The sequence below is a fragment of the Panthera uncia genome (assembly GCF_023721935.1).
Source record: "Panthera uncia isolate 11264 chromosome B3 unlocalized genomic scaffold, Puncia_PCG_1.0 HiC_scaffold_1, whole genome shotgun sequence".
NCBI classification, from domain to species: domain Eukaryota; kingdom Metazoa; phylum Chordata; class Mammalia; order Carnivora; family Felidae; genus Panthera; species Panthera uncia.
Window position 1 is genome coordinate 2,901,797 of NW_026057582.1, and position 18,815 is coordinate 2,920,611.

General features: G+C 46.4%; 1 protein-coding gene across 1 annotated transcript in view; it reads left to right on the forward strand.

Annotated features, from left to right (window-relative positions):
* The window catches only part of MOK (MOK protein kinase), a 60,420-nt gene that overhangs the window by 5,721 nt on the left and 35,884 nt on the right, over positions 1-18,815 (forward strand). The window contains exon 2 of the mRNA XM_049612127.1: positions 17,230-17,344. Coding sequence (XP_049468084.1) covers positions 17,230-17,344 — 115 coding nt within the window. The remainder of the gene's footprint in view (positions 1-17,229; positions 17,345-18,815) is intronic.

Sequence of the window (18,815 nt, forward strand, 5' to 3'; positions counted from 1 at the left end):
TCTATTCCCCTTAATGTGGGGCAGGATTTTTTGGTTTTTTTGTTTTTTTTCCTAGCACAGCCCGGTGTTGGACTTTGTGTATTCTTAATGTCCCTCGTCTAAATTAAAGGCCTGTGAAAATATGCCAGATCCTGCTGGAGAGAATAGGAAGATACGTTTGCTAGGTTTTTGTTTTTGTTTTTTTCCATAAAGGTGTTTCTCTTTTTTCTCTCCTCTGCGTTTCATTCTTGATTTACACCCAGCCCTTCTATTGAAGGGGTCGTGGGGGAAATAAGTGACCTTTTATCCACCATGGCCATCTCCGGAGCCTGGATTCTGCTTATCACCTGCTCGTCGTGATGGGCTGGAGCCGGCTTGGGATGTTGGCACATGTTCCGAGTTTGTGCTTAAGCCACTTTCAAGCAAACAGTTGACTGGTTTTGTTTTGTTCTGTTTTGTTTTAAGTAAGTCTATTTAACCTGTCTGTGATGAAATACAAACTGGAATTTATTGTGTAAAACTTCCCTTCCCTTCTCAAATCGAATACCTCAGGCCACAGCCCGACTGTGAAAGTAACTGGTTTTCCTCCCTCCCGGAAGCTTCCCGTCTGCCTCCCTTTAAACTGCTATTGTAGTCTCAAGACAGTTCATTTTGAGCTCGAGTTTCTTTCGGCGGTTAGCCGAGTTCCCTGATTTCTGAAAGTTCTTGAGAATGCCCATGCCCGTCCACACTTAAAGAAATATATATTCACTGTGAACATTGAAAAATATAGAAAAGAATAACGAGGAGAATTAAAGTCATCACTGATCCCACCCAGACACAGGTGCTTTAAAATATTTTACATATTTATATCCATTCTTTTTCTTGCATGTATGTGTTATTTGCATGATATGGTTACCATCCTTTTTTCACTTAACATTAAATTATGCCTGAACATTTCCCTATATCATTAAATGTTATTTGAAAGCATCATTTTTTTTAATGGTTATTTTTGAGAGAGAGAGAGAGAGAGAGAGAGAGAGAGAGCGTGCGCGCATGAGCGGGGGAGGGGCAGAGAGAGAGGGAGACAGAATCAGAAGCAGGCTCCAGGCTCTGAGGGGGTCAGCACAGAGCCAGACGTGGGGCTCGAACTCATGACCTGAGAGATCATCACCTGAGCCAGAGTCAAATGCTTAGCTGACTGAGCCACCCAGGCAACCCAAAAGCATCATTTCAGCTTGTGGCTGAAAGTATTATTAGATCATTCCTTGATATTAGATTTTTAAGTTTTTAGCATTCTTACTGGTGTGGCACCATGAAGAACATCTCTGTCTATAAATTTTGTGTCTCTGTTGGTACCTTGGGGTAGAATCTGGAAGTGGAATTGCTGAGCCAAAGGATATGGGCTCTTTTCTCTCTAATATCTTTTTCCAACTTAAGTAATTTCTGTTTACTGCAGGATATTCACACATACAGAATGATTCCTCGGAAAGTGAGAGTCTGTCACACACCCTTTGCCCAGGAAGCCTGTCATCTCTGGGCAAGGTAGCAGATGTTCTCGGTGGTCTTGCTGTTCGCATTCCCTTCCCCGTTAGTTGTGCCGTCACATGGCCACTGCCCCACCACAGCCTTGTCCCCAGTGTGGAATACACATGCTGCGCACCTCTGCCAGTTTGACAGATGGAACAGTCTCTTATTGAAAAAGGGGGGGCGGGCTCCTGGGGAGTTCAGTCGGTTGGACGTCCGACTCTTGATTTCGGCTCAGGTCATGATCCCAGGGTGTGAGGTCGAGCCCTGCGTCGGGCTCTGCACTGCGCGTGGAGCCTGCTTGAGATTCTCTTTCTCTCTCCCTCTGCCCCTCCCCTGCTTGCTTGCTTGCTCGCTCGCTCACTCTCTCTCTTTCAAAAAAAAAAAAATAAAAAAGGCAGCTCTTTTTGTTTTCCTCTAAGTGTCAATAGTTTTCCCTACTGGCTACTTTTATCCTTTTTTTTTTAATTAAAAATTTTTTAAATGTATGCTTATTTTTGAGAGAGAGAGAAGGGGAGGGGCAGAGAGAGAGAGGGAGACACAGAATCTGAAGCAGGCTCCAGTCTCTGAGCTGTCAGCACAGGGACCGACTCTGGGCTCAAACTCAGGAACCGCGAGATCATGACCTGAGCCGAAGTTGGACTCTTAACCCACTGAGCCACCCAGGTACCCCGAGCCACTTTTATCTTTTAAGTGAATCATCTTATGCTCTTTTGCCCATTTTCTTTGAAAGATACTAGTATTTTTTTGTAACTTGTCTTTACAATTAAATATATTAGCTATTCTCATATTTGTTGCACGTATTTTCTCAGATCACGGTTTGCCTTTACATTTTGTTAAGTTTTTGATGTAAACGTGTTACAACATGTGGCTAGGTTCACCTCTATATCTTCCTTCTTTGTCAGTTCATTGAACTTCTGTGTGAAAGTCCCTCCCCTGCTGGAGGGCTGGTAAATACACAGATGCATTTTTTTTTTTTAAGTTTATTTATTTTTGAGAGAGACAGAGCATGAGCGGACGAGGGGCAGAGAGAGGGAGAATCCTGAGCAGTCTCTGCGTGGTCGGTGCGCAGAGCCCAACGTGGGGCTCAAACCCATGAAACCGCGATCTATGACCTGAGCTGAAACCAAGAGTCCGACGCTCAACCAACTGAGCCGCCCAGGTGCCCCACAAATTCTTGCTTGCTTGCTTTTTCTTTCTTTCTTTCTGAGAGAGAGAGAGCGAGCGAGCACGAGCGGGGAAGAGAGACAGAGGGAGAGAGATGCCCATACCATTTTTCATCCCCATTATCCGCATATGAGAGATCTGTTGAGTCCCCATCTTCATGTGGCACTTGGCACTTCCAGCCTTTTCAATTTTAGCCATTCTGGTGGATGTGCTTGAACAGGTCTTAAGAGCTAGTTGTTGGGGCACCTGGGTGGCTCAGTCGGTTGAGCGGCCAGCTCTTGATTTCAGCTCAGGTCATGATCTCAAGGTCATGAGCTCAAGCCCCGAGTTGGGCTCAGCGTGGAACACGCAGCCTGCCTGGGATTCCTTGTCTCTCTGCCCCTCCCCTGCTTGTGCGCGCAATGCTTTCTCTCTCAAACTTAAAACAGAAAAAAAAAAAAAAAAGAAAAAAAACCTAGTTATTCCCACTTTGTAAAACAAGCATCTAACGTTGTAAAAGGCACGAAGCTACCGCTCAGTGTAGGTGACACCAGGGAATACTGAGTGACCAGATTGCCTGATGGCCTGACTGTATCGGAAATTTGAAAGTTACCAGACGGTGCTCGGTGGTCGTGAGGGTTATGGCACTCACAGCTGGAGTTCGTGCTTTCGCTGCCCCTCACACCAAGACTGTGTCCCTATATCATTGGCACCGGGGCTCCCAGACTCTGCCTTTCTCACGGACCTTGTTAGCCAAGCCAGTTATTCTGAAAATGATCTCTTGCCAAGGTCAGTGCTCTTATAGGTGCATCGGAGTGACTTCGTCGGCACCTTGTGATAGTGTTCTGCTCATGGGAGACAGCAGGGGCAGTGTGGTCAGGAAAGGGCTTCTGGAGTCAGACTCCCTGGGTTGGAAGCCCTGCCCTACCGCTTACTGATGTGACTTTGGGCAGGCTGCTTGACCTCATTTGTAAGATAGGGCTAATGGGGTACCCTATTGGGTGGGACTGTTGAGATGATTTAGTGTAAAATGGTGTCTGGCGCCTTGTGCTCAGATTTGGTGTTCAATAAATATGAATAAATAGCATTCTGTAAAAGGCATCGAGGCTTCTTGGAGAAATGGCTAGTCCTAGGACCGAGACAGGGAGCACGCAAGATTCCGTAGTACCAGAAAGTAAGAAAATACTCAAAAACAAACAGATCCTTTGTTGATGGGGGCGTGTCAAAGGGACACAGGAACCAGCTGAGTGGGCACCCGGTGGTCAAAGCTGGAGCATCTTGAGCAACACAATAAATAGTATTGGATTCTCCCAAAGTATAAAATAAGTGTTTGTGGGTCCATACTGATATCAAGTATTACCTAAGTAAATGACAGTAGACAAGCTCCCATGTGGAAGAGTTCCAAATGACTTATGTGGGCGCTCCACCCTCAAGGAGGGGAGCGTTATTTCTCACTCAAAGTGTAGGATCTCGTGGTGACTTTTCCCAAAGAGCACAGTACAGAGGGGGTGGGGAGAAAGTCACTTTGCCGTGGAGTAACCGACAGACACGACCCCGGCCTGGTGATCCGGGTCAACATCACCAGTGACTAGCCGTGTTGATAGCATGGGCCCCAGATTGATGTGCTCAAATGGCACCACAGCACTTCGATCTTCTTCCCCAAACGCATAACCCAAGTCTAATCAGAAGAAAACAGCAAATTCCAGTGGAAGGTCATGTTACAAAATACCTGACCAGTACTCTTCAAAACTGTCGATGTCACAAGACAAGAAAAGCCTGAGGAACTGTCAGAGCCACCAGGGGTCTGAGGAGATACAACTGATGTAAAGTGCTGTCCTAGATGGGATCCTGGACAGAAAGAGGATATGGGGTAAAAGCTAAGGAAATCTGAATAAAGCATGACCTTTAGTTAATCATAATGTATCAATATGGGTTTATTAATTGTGCCAAATGTAAGATGTTAATTATAGGGAAACTGGACATGTGGAATATGGGAATTCTCTTTATCATCTTTACAATTTTTCCATAAATCTAAAATTACTCTGAGGTTAAAAGTTTATTTTTTTAAAAGCGGTGCTTGCCATATGGTCAGTGCACAACAACGTTAGCTACGATCACCTAGCTTGCTTTTGTTTGTTTTTTACGTTTTCTGGGACCTGGTTGTGGGTAAGGCTGAATTTACCTTACGCATCATTTCTTGGCATGTGGTTGGGAGAAACATATTGTAAAAGACAGCTTATTTGAGGACTGTGAAACTTTTAGAAGGTAGTTGAAGGAGCCTTCCGGCCACCTTATCCTTATCTTTTTAATCTCACTGGTGCATGTATACGGATGGTCTGACTTGGGAAAGGAGGTAACCTAAGGGACATCGGGTCTCTCTCAGTGTGATTGCAGATACCTGGCATTTAAAGATGGAGGTGGATAGAAAAGGATTGGTTGCCAGCTAGCCAATAGTAGTAATTTTGTGATTCGCTGGTCAGTGAAGTTCCCCCTGCAGAGTATGTGCAGGGGACTCTAGAAATAATAGATTAAGAGGCATATGAACAGGCATTGTCTCTGTTCATTTGTTGAGTATGTGTAGGGCACAAAGAGAATAGATTGTAGACCTTGCCTTTAAGGAGTCTATGGCCTTCCTGGGAGAAGGTGCAAAGTGGAACATGAGTTGTTCTGGAAGAGAGGACAGGGTGCACACAGAAGGAGGGAAAGACATTTGCTTTGAGGCCCTCCAGGTGGGTCCTGGGAGATCAGAATCTAAAGTACTACGTACTTGGGGCGCCTGGGTGGCTCAGTCGGTTAAGCGTCTGACTTCGGCTCAGGTCACGATCTCACTGTCCGTGGGTTCCAGCCCTGCGTCGGGCTCTGTGCTGACTGCTCAGAGCCTGGAGCCTGTTTCAGATTCTGTGTCTCCCTCTCTCTCTCTGACCCTCCCCCCGTTCATGCTCTGTCTCTCTCTGTCTCAAAAATAAATAAATGTTAAAAAAAAAATTAAAAAAAAAAAAAGTACTATGTAGTCAATATTATGCACATGTACTTACTAATCTGACCTTTAATATTATCTAAATGTGGGGGTGGCTCTTCCTCTCTCCCTCTCTTTTCTAAAAGAAAAGGCCTCAAAATTAGGGACATGGGGGCGTACTGTAAGTCCACAAGGTGAGGGATCATGTCTTATCGATCTTTGTGTCTGCAGTGCATGGCTGGTGCTAATAAGTCTTCGTTGACACCCACAATGATTTAATCATACTGCCAGGGATGTTTAACTCATTTAGGCCGAAGTGTGGCATAAATGGCATTGGGGCAGGGGGTTCCCAAGACCACCCTTAGGTTCTGTGATTTGCTAGGAGGACTCACGGGACTCACGATCTAGTTTTACTCATGGCTGTGATTTACTGCAACGGGAGGCTATAGAGCAAGATTGACAAAGGAAAGAGGGGCATGCGGCAAAGTCTAGAGGAAACAAGGCACAAGCTTCCAAGAGTCCTCTCCCGGTGGAGTCACACAGAACTCGCTTAATCCTCCAGCAGCACGTCGTGACAACAGATGTGAAACATTTTCTATCAAGGAAGCTCATTAGAGACCTAGGGTTTTTACTGGGAGCTGATAATGTAGGCATCCTCTTCCCAGCACATAACAAAATTCCAGACTCCCAGAAGGAAAGCAGATTCAGCATAAACCAAGTTCATGAACAGTCGAGGCACAGTGAGCCACTCATCGTTTAGAGAATGCCGGAACCCTCCCGAAATCCAGGTTCCCAGATGGCAGCCAAGGGCCAGCCTTACAAGCAGACCTTTCTCTTTTTTTTTCTTTAAGTTTTTAAGTCCGGTTAGTTAAGTGTGATATCAGTTTCAGGTGTACAATATGGTGATTCAACACTTCCATACATCACCTGTGCTCATCACAGGTGCACTCCTGAATCCCCGTTCCGTTTTACCCATTCCCCGGCACCCACCTCCCCTCTGATAACCATCAATTTGTTCTCTATAGAGAAGAGTCTGTTTCTTGGTTTGTCTTTCTCTCTTTTCCTTTTGTTCATTTGTTTCTTAAATTCCACATATGAGTGAAATCATGTGGTATTTATCTATCTCTGACTTATTTCACTTAGCATTATATTCTCTAGCTCCATCCACATTGTTGCAAATGATAACATTTCATTCTGTCTTATGGCTGAATAATATTCTGTTACATGTATATATCACCTCTTCTTTATCCTAAATTCATCAATCCGTGGACACTTGGGCCGCTTCCATATCTTGGCTATGGTAAATCATGCTGCTGTAAGCATAGGGGTGCATGTATCCTTTTATTTATTTATTTATTTATTTATTAAATGTTTATTTTTGAGAGAGAGAGAGAGAGATCAGAAGAGAGGCAGAGAGGAAGACACAGTATCCCAAGCAGGGTACACAGTGCAAAGCCATGAGATCATGACCTGAGCTGAAATCAAGAGTCGGACGCTTAGCCAACTGAGCCACCCAGGCGCCCCTCCTTTTAAATTTGTGTTTTTGTATTCTTTGGGTGAACACTCAATAGTGTGATTGCTGGATCGTAGGGTAGCTCTATTTTTAACTTTTTGAGGAACCTCCACACTGTTTTCTAGAGTGGCTATACCAGTTTGCCTTCTCACCCACAGTGCAGGAGGGTTCCTTTTTCTCCACGTCTCCAACACCTGTCGTTTCTTGTGTTGTTGAGTTTAACCATTCTGCCAGGTGTAAAGTGAGGTCTCATTGTGGCTTTGATTTGGTATTTCCCTGGTGATGAACGATGATGAGCATCTTTTCATGTGTCTGTTGGCCATCTGGATGTCTTCTTTGGCAAAGTGTCTGTTCATGTCTTCTGCCCATTTTTGTTTTTACTTTTTAAAATATTTATTTATTTTTAAGAAAGAGAAAGGCAGGGAGGGGCAAAGAGAGGTAGACAGAGATTCCCAGGCAGGCCCCACACTGTCAGCACAGAGCTGGATGCGGGGCTCCCACTCACAAATGGTGAGATGACCTGAGCCGAAATCAAGAGTCAGATGCTTAGCCAACTGAGCCACCCAGGCACCCGTCTTCTGCCCATTTTTAAATTGAATTATTTGTGTTTTGGGTATTGAATTTTAAAAGTCCTTTATATATTTTGGATGTTAACCCGTTATTGGATATGTCATTTGCAAGTATCTTCAACCCGTTCTGTACATTGCCTTTTCATTTTGTTGATTGTTTCCTTTGCTCTGCAGGGCAAGCAGACCTTTCTGAGGAGAGTAATTTTAGGCCTGCCATGTGAACTCTTTTCTGCCCAATAATAGACTGTGTTTCCTTGTAGGGAAATTTATGGGCGTTATGGCCTAGTCTGTCTAAGAGAAAGATTTGTGTTCTTAAGCAGCACCTGTTCCTTGACTGGTAAAAGTGGGGTTAGGTAGGTCAGGATGGGCTCTTCCTGCAGGCAGAAGGACGTATTACTCAATGAAAGGATCAGACTGGTTGAATTTTACCACAAAGTTTGGAGGCTCCTCAAGAGATTTGTCAAATTGTTTATATAAAGTTCCAAACTTGGACACAGTAGAGGTATAAGCTTACAGGGTCTGTATTTGGGTCAGTTTGCTTTGAACAGCTTCTCAGGAGATACTTTTTTGTCTGGTTCCAGGACTTCGTGGGCAGGTCCCTGTTTCAGAGGGGCTCTGGGGTTTAGTTAAGCTGTGGCTGTCCAGCAAGTTACAGCTTCTGTTTTTTGTTGGGAGGAATCTGACACCTCTGTCCTGAAGACTCCACTGGGGACAGTCCCCTGTCTTTTTTTTTTTTTTTTAAAGTAGGCTCCACACCCAATGTGGGGCTCGAACTCACAACCCTAAGGTCAAGAGTCACATGCTCTACTGACTGAGCCAGCCAGGTGCCCCTGTCCTCTTTCTTTAGCCAACTTCTGTTAGAAGGGCAGTGGGAAGAACTGTAAAAACTGGCAGAATGGTTTTGAAATCCTGCCTTGCTGGGAGCTAGATCAGTTCGTTTTTTTTTGTTCAAGGAAGACTTGGACAAAAGGAATTCTAATAACTTAGTTTACAGATCTTCAGTTTGGGGATCTTGAGCAGCCTTGGGGGTGTTAACTGGCATGCTTTGGACACAAACCTGGTTATGCACCCGACCTCCCCTCCCCACTGCCCTTCCTTACCCTGGAGACTCCCCACGTATTCAAGGAATCCTGCAGTCAAACATGGTTCTCCTTATTTAACCCCGCAGTTCCTAACTTTCATTGCTCATGAAACCTTCTTTTATGGAATATCCATTAGGATTTGAGAGGTACTAGTGTTTTGTGGAACTCAGTTTGGAAAATGCTAGTCTAAAGACAATATCCTCGGGTATTTCTCCCTGCTGTTATGCAGGGAGGCTCTTTGCGGTCTGGTGGCCCACCCTGTTCTTTCTTGTAACGCAGGCCAGTTGTGAGACTTGGCTTCTGTCATGGTCTTTTGCTGCACATTGGCTTTTCATGTGCAGATTTCCTTATCTACTAATGGAATAGTCTTGGTACTAAAATAACAATAGTCCATTGCCCGAAGCTTTCTTTATTTTTGCTGTTGTTTGTTTGTTTCTGCCTTGGTGTAATATAATGCCAGGACCAAGTTGACCCTTGAACTACACAGGTTTGAACTGTGTGGATCCACTTACATATATGAAGTGAACATGCCCATGTAACCTGCGCCAAGATCAGAGACAGCATTACCAGGATCCTGAGAGCTCCCTTGGGTCCGTTCCGATCACACCGCCTCCCAAGGGTAACTGCTGTTCTGACTTCTAATGCCACGGGTTTGTTTTAACATTTTTATCGCGATGTGAAATACATACTATAAAGTTCACACATTTGAAGCGTACAATTCAGGGATGCCTGGGTGGCGCAGTTGGTTAAGTGTCCAACTCTAACTCAAGTCGCGATCTCACAGTTCACGAGTTCAGGCCCTGCATCGGGCTCTCTGCTGTCAGCACAGAGCCTGCTTCAGATCCTCTGTCCGCCTCTCTCTGTCCCTCCTGTGTGCACGCGTGTGCTTATGTGCTCTCGCTCTCTTGAAAATAGATAAATGTTAAAAAAAAAGCGCATAGTTCGGTGATTTTAGGCTTTTTGTTTTTTGTTTTTTACTGAGTTGTGCAACACCCGTCACAATAATGTGTGAAAACGTTTTCATCCCCCGCCCAAATCTGTGCCCTGTGTCTGTGGATTTGTGTATTCTGGCCACTTCATGTGAACGGCCTTTTGTGTCTGGCTTCTCTTATCGTATCGTCTTCTAGGTTCATCCGTGATGTAGCTTGTGTCAGGATGTCGTTCCTTTCTGTGGCCGAATAATCTTCCACTGTGTGCACAGACCATATTTCGTGTATCCGTTCTTCAGCCGACGGACATACGAGTCGCTTGCATCTTCGGCTGTTACGAGTAAGGCTTCTGTGGACATTTGTGTACAGGTTATTATCGGGACCTAATTGTCCATTTCTCTTGAGTGTGTACCTGGAAGTGGAGTTGCTGGGTGGTGGGTTAACTGTGCCACACCTTGAAGAACTGCTGGCCTGTTCCCCACAGCGCCGAGCTGTCCTCCACGGCGGCCGCACCATCTGACGTTTCCACCAGCAACGTATCAGAGCTCTCCCTTCTCCACATCCATACCAACGCTCGTCACTCTCTTGCTTTCTGACTCTAGCCGTTCTAATGGGTGTGGGATGGCATCTTACGTTCTGTTATTTTGAATTTCCTCGTGAATTTTTATTTCGTAGATTGCCATTTGCTTTAAGAGCGTGCTAAACAAATGCTCGGTTTTTAATTTCATAATCTATCGTCCTTAAAGGAACCACGAGGAAAATACAGCATTATCCCTTGAATTATTTTTACAAGCAGAATACAAACGAAAAGTATAACGTAAAAAGCGTAGGTGGTTACATGGTGAAAGGTGAGTCTCCTTTCTCCTATCCTCCAGCCGTCTAGACTTCCCCCCCCGTGAGGTCACCACGTGGCACTTTCTTATGTCCCTTCTAGTTCCTTCTGTGTATAGATGAGCATAAATACGTCTGCGTGTTTTAGTTTTTCGTTGCTGCTGTAACAAACTGTCACAAACTCAGTGGCTTAAAACAACACAAATTTATGAGGGTCTGGAGGCCAGAAGTCTGAAGCGAGTCTCACTGAACTAAGATCAAGCTTCTGGAGGCCCTGAAGGAGCACCCGTTTCCTGGCCTTTTCTAGCTTCTAGAGACCACCTGTGTTCCTCAACTCGTCACCTCTTCCACTTCTTCAAGGTCAGCACCGTCACACCTTCTAGTCTCCGACTCTGTCCCCTGTGCCTCCTTCAGCTCACCGCGCCTGTGACTACATTGGCCCACCTGAGACGTTTAGGGACCTTTCCTTAAGGTCAGCTCACTGGCAACCTTAACAATTCCTTCTGCAATCTTTAAAATTTTTGTTAAAGTTTATTTATTTTGAGAGAGAGAGTGCGCGCGCACACACAGGTGAGAGAGAGGGAGAGAGAGAATCCCAAGTGGGCGCCACTCTGTCAGCACAGAGCCCAATGTGGGATCGATCCCGAGAACCGTGAGATCATGACCTGGGCCGAAACCGAGAGCCAGACGCTCAGCGGATGAGCCCCCTCCCCCGGCCGGCGCCCCTCCTCCCGCAACCTGAACTCCCTCCTGCCACGCAGACTGACATTCACAGGTTCCAGGGCCACGGACACTGGTGGGGAGCCATTCTGCTGGCACCGTGCGAATACTTCCCTTTCTTTCATTTTGTTTTTTTTGCAAACGTTGACATGTTTTTCCATAATCTGTCTTTTCGTTCATACTCCGTCTCCAAAGGTTCTTCCCCATCACAGGCTACAGAGCTACCTCACTCCTGTTGTCTGCTGTATAACATTCCTGCGTGTGGCTTTTTCGTAATTCATTTAACCATTAAAAAGAGCATTTCTTCAGGTTTTACGTTTTTATGTAGTCAAATATATGCGTCTCTTCAGAGTGACCGCTTACATTGTTATGCTTGGAAAATGCTTTCCTTTAATGGAAAAAAAACGTTTTCCTTAGATTGAAAAAATATCAGTTTCACCTCACCTGTGCACTCTGGGGCTGCCGCGACACATTACTGCCAGTTGGGTGGCTTCAATCCAGCAGGAATGTCTTCTCTCCCAGTTCTGGAGCCAGAAGTCTGAAATCAAGGTGTCGGCAGGACGGTGCTTCCTCGGGAGGCTGCAGGGGCGGGTCCTTCCTGGCCCCTTCTGGCAGCTTCCAGCAGCTTCCAGAGCTCTGCCTCCGTCTTCACATGGCCTCCCCTTTTGTGTCTATGTGTGTATCTCTCTCTCTCCTTTTTTTATTGTGGTGAAAACAACGACATGAGCTCTACTTTCTTTTTTTTCTTTTTCAACGTTTTTTATTTATTTTTGAGACAGACAGAGACAGAGCATGAGCGGGGGAGGGGCAGAGAGAGAGGGAGACACAGAATCGGAAACGGGCTCCGGGCTCCGAGCGGTCAGCACAGAGCCCGACGCGGGGCTCGAACTCGCGGACCGCGGGATCGTGACCTGAGCCGAAGCCGGCCGCTTCACCGACCCAGCCGCCCAGGCGCCCCGGCTCTACTTTCTTAATACACTTTTATGTTTGTGGTACTGCAAACTGTGCACCCATTGTTCTACAACAATCTCCAGAACTTTTTTATCTTGCATGCCTCTGACTCTGTACCCATTGAGTCACAATTCCCCATTTCGCCCTCCCTCCAGCGCCTGGCAACCACCATTCTGCTTTCTCTGTGTGTCTCTTGTAAGTACACTTGCCATTGGATTCAGGGTCCATGTGGATATCCAGGATGTTCCCATGTCAAGACCCTTAACTCAATTACACCTGCAAAGACCTTCCAAATGAGGTAACAGTCGGGGATGGCAGGGGTTAGGATGAGGGCGTATCTTTCGGGGTCCACCATTCAACTCACTACGTACTCTTAGTGCTTTGTATCTCCTTTCCAGAAATCATCTTTGGAAAATAAATTTTTGTGAGAAGCTTTCACAGTTGTTTCTTCAGTCATTCCCTTCAGGAGTTGTTGACCGTCTGACATACGCACAGTAGTTCTAGGCACTTATTTCTTCCCGTGGCTGTTAACTACCGTGCAGCGTATGGTAGTTTGAAGGGGAGTAACATGGTTGGATGCTGTTCTTGGGGAAAGGCATTTTTTCCAATTTCTGCAACTATGTAATTGCAAATAGGATTTTCTCATTTTGCATGACCTGAAGCTAAGACATTTGAAAATGCACACTGAAATCGATACTTGGAGTAAGATTGAAAAGTAGCATCAAGATCAACATTACGTATATATGAATAATTATACGTAGGAATGACACCACACCTGATGCTGTGTGTCAGTAAAAGCAGTTGTTTGTATTAACACTCTAATGAACCGTGAGGCAAAACAGTTTGCCAGCTCCCTGAGCTTCCCAAAAGTTCTTGCAAGACTTATCCATCCTATGTCTGCTCGTTCAAAAAGTGCTGGGCCAGGGGCACCTGGGGGGCTCAGTCGGCTGAGTGTCCGACTCTTGATTTCACTCCGGTCATGGTCTCACAGTGTGTGGGTTCGAGCCCTGCATCGGGCTCTGTGCTGACAGCATGGGGGCTGCTTGGGATTCTCTCCATCTCTCTTTCTCTCCTTCTCTCTGTCCCTTCCCTGCTTGTTCTCTTTCTCTCTCTCCCTCCCTCCCTCTCTCAAAATAAATAAACTAAAAAAGAAAAAAAGTGCTCGGCCATTGGCCCTGGGTTCCTCTCCTGCAAAGCAGCCCATTGCTGTGCAGGTGTCCTCTGGGCCCATCAGGTCACCGCCATGAGACTTCCGGGCAGGGAAACCAATGTAAATATGCTGATGCTCCTCTGCCTCGTTGCACCATGAGTCATAAGGTCCTTTGTCTCTGATCCCAAAAGCTGTGTCTTTTGCCAGTACTTGGGATAGTCACAGGCTAACTTCGTAACTTGTGAGTAGGTAAAATCTCAGACAGATAGGAACTTGTTCTGAAAATTTGGTGTAGGTTGAATTTTTGTAACTAAAGTCATTGAATATTTATTTAAAAGGTGATTTTTTAAAAAAGTAGTCTCTACACCCAACGTGGGGCTTGAACTCACTACCCCGAGATCAAGAGTCGGAGGCTCCACTGACTAGGCCGGCCAGATGCTCCAAAGAGATGATTTTTTAAGGTGAAATCTCGCAAATACAAATTCTCAAGAGTCTATTGTTCTCTTTGTTTTATAAATTGTGATATTTATATATCAAGTATGTTAGGGCAATACTTACTAGGTGCTGTAATGGATAAATAAGAACCCCAAAATCTCAGGGGCTTTACATAAGAAAGTTGTGTTTCCTGTTCATGTGAAGTCCTGTGTGGGTGTTCCCCGTTGGGAGTCTTTCCTGGGGGTTTTCCATCATCTTTATCTGCTGAGGTTTCCGGGGATCATTTCTGTCCTGGCTAGTCAGGGGCATGAACCTGCCAGGTCACATGGGGGAGGTCTTCTTTTTCCCTTCTTCCCCCTCCCGACTCTCTTTGTGCCACCACTGCAGCGACCACCACTGCCTCTTTTCTACTTTTTTTTTTTTAGATTTTATTTTTTTTAAATAATCTCTACGTTCCATGCAGTGCTCGAACCCACAACCCAGAGGTCAAGGGTCGCTTGCTCCACTGACTGAGCCAGCCAGGCGCTCCTGTTTTCAGTTTTTTATTTTTTAATTTTATCTCACTTGTTAATTTCGAGAGAGCCCATGAGCGGGGGAGAGGGGCACGGGGGAGAAAGAGAGAATCTCAAGCAGGCTTCACATTCAGTGCAGAGCCCCTCTTGGGGCTCGATCTCACGACCCTGGGATCATGACCTGAGCCGAAATCAGGAGTTGGACACTCAACCAACTGAACCACCTGGCGCCCCTTTGTTTCTTTATTCTCACTTTTTATTATGGAAAATTTCAAGCACGCCAGAAGTAGAGGAAATAATACAGTGAAGCCTCATGTGTATCTGTCACCTAGTTTCAACAGTGATAACATTTTGCTGTTGTTATCCCCACCACTTTTTTTTTTTTTTTTTCTGGAGCTTTTAGTTTTTATTATTGCTTTTTAATAAAATGGTGCTCTCATTATGGAAAATATCTAACTTAGTGAGACACTCGTAACCTTTCCCCTGAGAGAGAGAGCCACTAAGTGTATTGTCTTTAAGGACATCATCTGTGTCGCTCTTTTAAATATATTCCGTTGTATGGATAAACCACACGTAAGTTATCTAGTTCTACATTGGGGGGCATCAGTTTTTCCCTGTGAAATAATGTTGAACTAACATCCTGGTATACATACATACTTGAACAAGGGTTTTTTCCAGGGTAGGTTCCACAGCAGCAGTTGCTGTGTCAAAGGGTATGAATGTCGTACGGATTTAATACATGTCAAATTGCACTCCGAATGACCGTCCCAGTGTACGTTTGCAGCAGTGGCAAATGGGAACGTGTAGGAGCATTTTCCTTTAAAAAATTTTTTTAACGTTTATTTTTCAGAGGGGAGAGAGTGCGCGCAGGAGCAGGGGAAGGGCAGAGAGAGGGAGACAGAGGATCCGAAGCTAACAGCACAGAGCCCAAGGGGGGGGGCTCAAACGCGTGAACCGTGAGATCGTGACCTGAGCCAAAGTTGAATGCTTAACCGGCTGAGCCACCCAGGCGCCCCCCATGTTTCTTTTTTTTTTTTTTTAAAGTAGATTCCATGCCCATCGTGAGCCCAATGTGGGGCTTGAACTCATGACCCCGAGATCACAAGTGGGACGCTTAACCGACTGAGCCCTGAGCCACCCCAGCACCCCCCACTTTTTTTTCCAGGAGCATTTTAAAGTAATCCCAGGCCTCTTACCGTTTCACCTGGCAACACTACAGTATTTCTTGGTAACAAGTAAGGACTTTTTTCCTTTGTAAACGCATAATTTCTGAAAAACACCACTTGTAAAAAAAAGAGTGTCTTTTGTTGTTGGTTTTGAACAAACCAGAATTCACGCAGGCATTACGAAGAGCGGCATTGAGGATGGCCTTCTTTGGAGTTGTGCTGTTTTAAAAGCCTGCTCTGTGCTTAGGTAGGTTTGGGACCCAGAGGGGACAGACAGGCTTCTTTTGGCCCAGGTCTGTCGCATAGGTTTCTGATCTGTTTGCTTCCGGTCAGCTCCACACTGAAGGTTCTTTGCGAGACACAGTTGCAAAGCTTGCCCTATTTCTTCTTGGCCCCACTTTCTGTGTCTCTGCCTCCGTCTCCGGGACCTCCCTCGGGGCTCTCTGAAACCAGGGCCTGGCTGAGATGTCAGCGCGAGGAAGAACCATTTGTGTCACCGGGCAGTCTCAACATGACTGTACAATGTTATTCTCCTATTATTTGGGCTGCAGGAGCTTTTCATCCCGGTTAGACTTTTCCTTTCTGGGTTTTTCTCATTCCTTCCATTGCTTCTTGAAAAGTAGCGTTTCTCTCCTGAGCTCATTGTTGTCTGGAAAGAATGTGCTCAGGCGGTCAGTAGTATCCAACACAGCCCACAGCCCTGCCCCTTCCACCTTCCAGAGGCCTGCGGGCCCGGGGGACCCTGCTCTGGCGCCAGGCTCTCCAGCGCCCCAGCCTGCTGCCTGCCGCCGGACTGCATTTTGTTTTTAGATTTTTGTTCCCAGCAGCACCTCATCTCAAGATCCTTATTTCTGCATCTGTCAGAGTTCAGCCAGGAAAACAGAAACCGTTCTGGGCCTTTCAGATACTGTGGGATTTAACATAGTGAATCAGAGGCTGTGCCGAGGTGATGGTGGGTGGCCGGGGGCAGCCAGGCCCGGGAAGCTGCTGTCAGATTTCAGGAAATCGGGCCGTGCCGCAGATCAGCTGGGCCTCCTGTGGGCTGGGAGGCTGATTTTCAGGAGGATGCTCGGAGGCTGCCCAGAGCGCGCCCGCATCCGTGCCCAGGTGCACCTGCTAGAGAGCCCGCCTCCGCTGCTCCGGCTGTCCGTCTGTCCGGTTCTTGCAGGGTGCGTCTCGCCACGGGATCCGGAGTACAGGGGCAGCGGTACTCGGGGCCCACACGTAGCCTAGCTTCTTTTTTGTTTCTCAGCATGAGAAAATCCTGTTTATCCTTGTCCCCCGTTTTATTGAGAAAGAATTGGCACACAGCTTAAGGCGCACAGCACAGTGGTTTGATTTACGGATGTTGTGAAATGATTACCATGATGAGTTCAGCGAACATCCATCTTCTCGTATAGATACGATAAAAAGAGAAAGGGAAACAGCTTTCTCCTTGTGACCAGGACTCTCCGGACCTAATCTCTTAACGACTCTCCTGTGTGGCGGACGGCTGTGTTGGCTGTAGTCAGTGATCGTGTCACATGTTCCGTCCCTGGCACCTGTTTATCTCGTAACTGGACGTTTGCACCTCTTGGTCGTTGTCTCCAGTCCCCGCCCCTGCCGGCTTCCCTGGAACCGAGGGGAGCACTGAGCGCTGGACACCATGAAAGAACCGTGCTCAGCCTGTCGGTGTTGGGTTATCGTGTGGGTTAAAAAAAAAAAAAAAAAGACCACCGTCTGGAAGTTGAGTACACAATACACGCATAAATACGTTTTCTTTGTGTGATTCTTTTTATTTGTAGACTATAAAGCAATTGGCAAAATAGGAGAGGGAACGTTTTCCGAAGTTACGAAGCTGCAAAGCCTGAGAGACGGAAGCTACTACGCGTGTAAGCAAATGAAACAGCGCTTTGAAAGGTAGGCGGTCAGAGACCTGCTTAAGACTAAATACAGCTCTGGGTTCCGCAGTGGGGGGCTGGTACTCACTCAGTGACAGGTAAGAGACGATCAACTTTCTTTGGGCAGAGGATTACGGGCTAACTTGAGGTTTATGACACTAGGTTTTGTTCGTGTCCGGCCTTGCTGTAACACCAGTGACCAGGGGTCACAGAACATTTAAACTGTAAAAGCGTGCCTCACTTTCAACAGCCTCCGTGTTCCTGAAAGTCGTATGTTGGACTTTTATAAATGAAACCTGTCTCGACATCGTAGAGGCACTTGTGGTTTGATTAGTCCTGAGTTCGTTAACCTATTGAGAAACAATTTCCAGATCGGGTTGGGGAACTCTGTTCCCTGACACTGATCCATTGCTGCTCGTGGAGAGGGGAGCTGGCTTGTTCTGGGTTCATCCCTTGGGGGACTGCTGTGGCTTTGCCCTCAGAGGGGTCTCTCGAATGCCTCAAGTTTGCAGCTTCTAACGGGTCAGACGCCAGGTGTGATTAGGAAGCTCTGTTGGGACAGTGAAGCCGATGCCGGCCTCACTGCAGCTGTGGAACTTTCAGTGAAGAGGTTCGAAGCTCAGCCTTTTTTCCTTTTTTTTTTAATATAGCAAAGGAATCGAAGTCTCTAAATATTAAAAGCAAGTTGAAAAGGGGCGCCTGGGTGGCTCAGTCGGTTGCACGTCCGACTTCAGCTCAGGTCACGATCTCGTGGTCCGTGAGTCCGAGCCCCACGTCGGGCTCTGTGCTGACGGCTCCGAGCCTGGAGCCTGTTTCACATTCTGTGTCTGCCCCTCCCCTGCTCATGCTCTCTCTCTGCCCTAAAAATAAATATAAAAACATTAAAAACATTTTTAAATAAATAAATAAAAGCAAGATGTAAAAAAAGAGTCCTTCCCCCACATTGACACAGAGCCTTCTGAAGTGTTTCAGGGTATCAACCTTGATTTCAAACTCTTGGCATAAAAAATTACTTCTCAGATCAGAAAGGAGTACAGGGCAGTTCGCCATGTCAGAAGGTCTGAGAACAGTAATGTGATCTTCACGACATCCGCACGGGGCGTGTGGGACCGTCCCTGGTTTGCGAGCACGCGAGGAGAGGTGCTTAGAGATCGGAAGTAGCTTGACAGCTGTCACTCTAGGTCACTAGGTGGGCAGAGGCATATTTGAATCCAGATCTTATGAAGCCAAACTCCTCCTCCTCCCCTGCCCGAAGCGTGCGGTCATTTACCCGCCACTGTTGAGACTCTGAAGTCACTGGGTCTCCAGCCCTTCCTCTGTGTGTTCTGCATCCTCTGGGTCTCTTGATCTTTTCCCTCCTCCATCTTTACCTGTGAACGACTCGTGATGGGAATTTATCCCATATGTAAAGAGCAGACTTCCTTAAACAGCCAGCTTTCAGAGATGCCACAAACACAGAGTAGCAGAGAATGGACTTTGAGCAGCGGGAC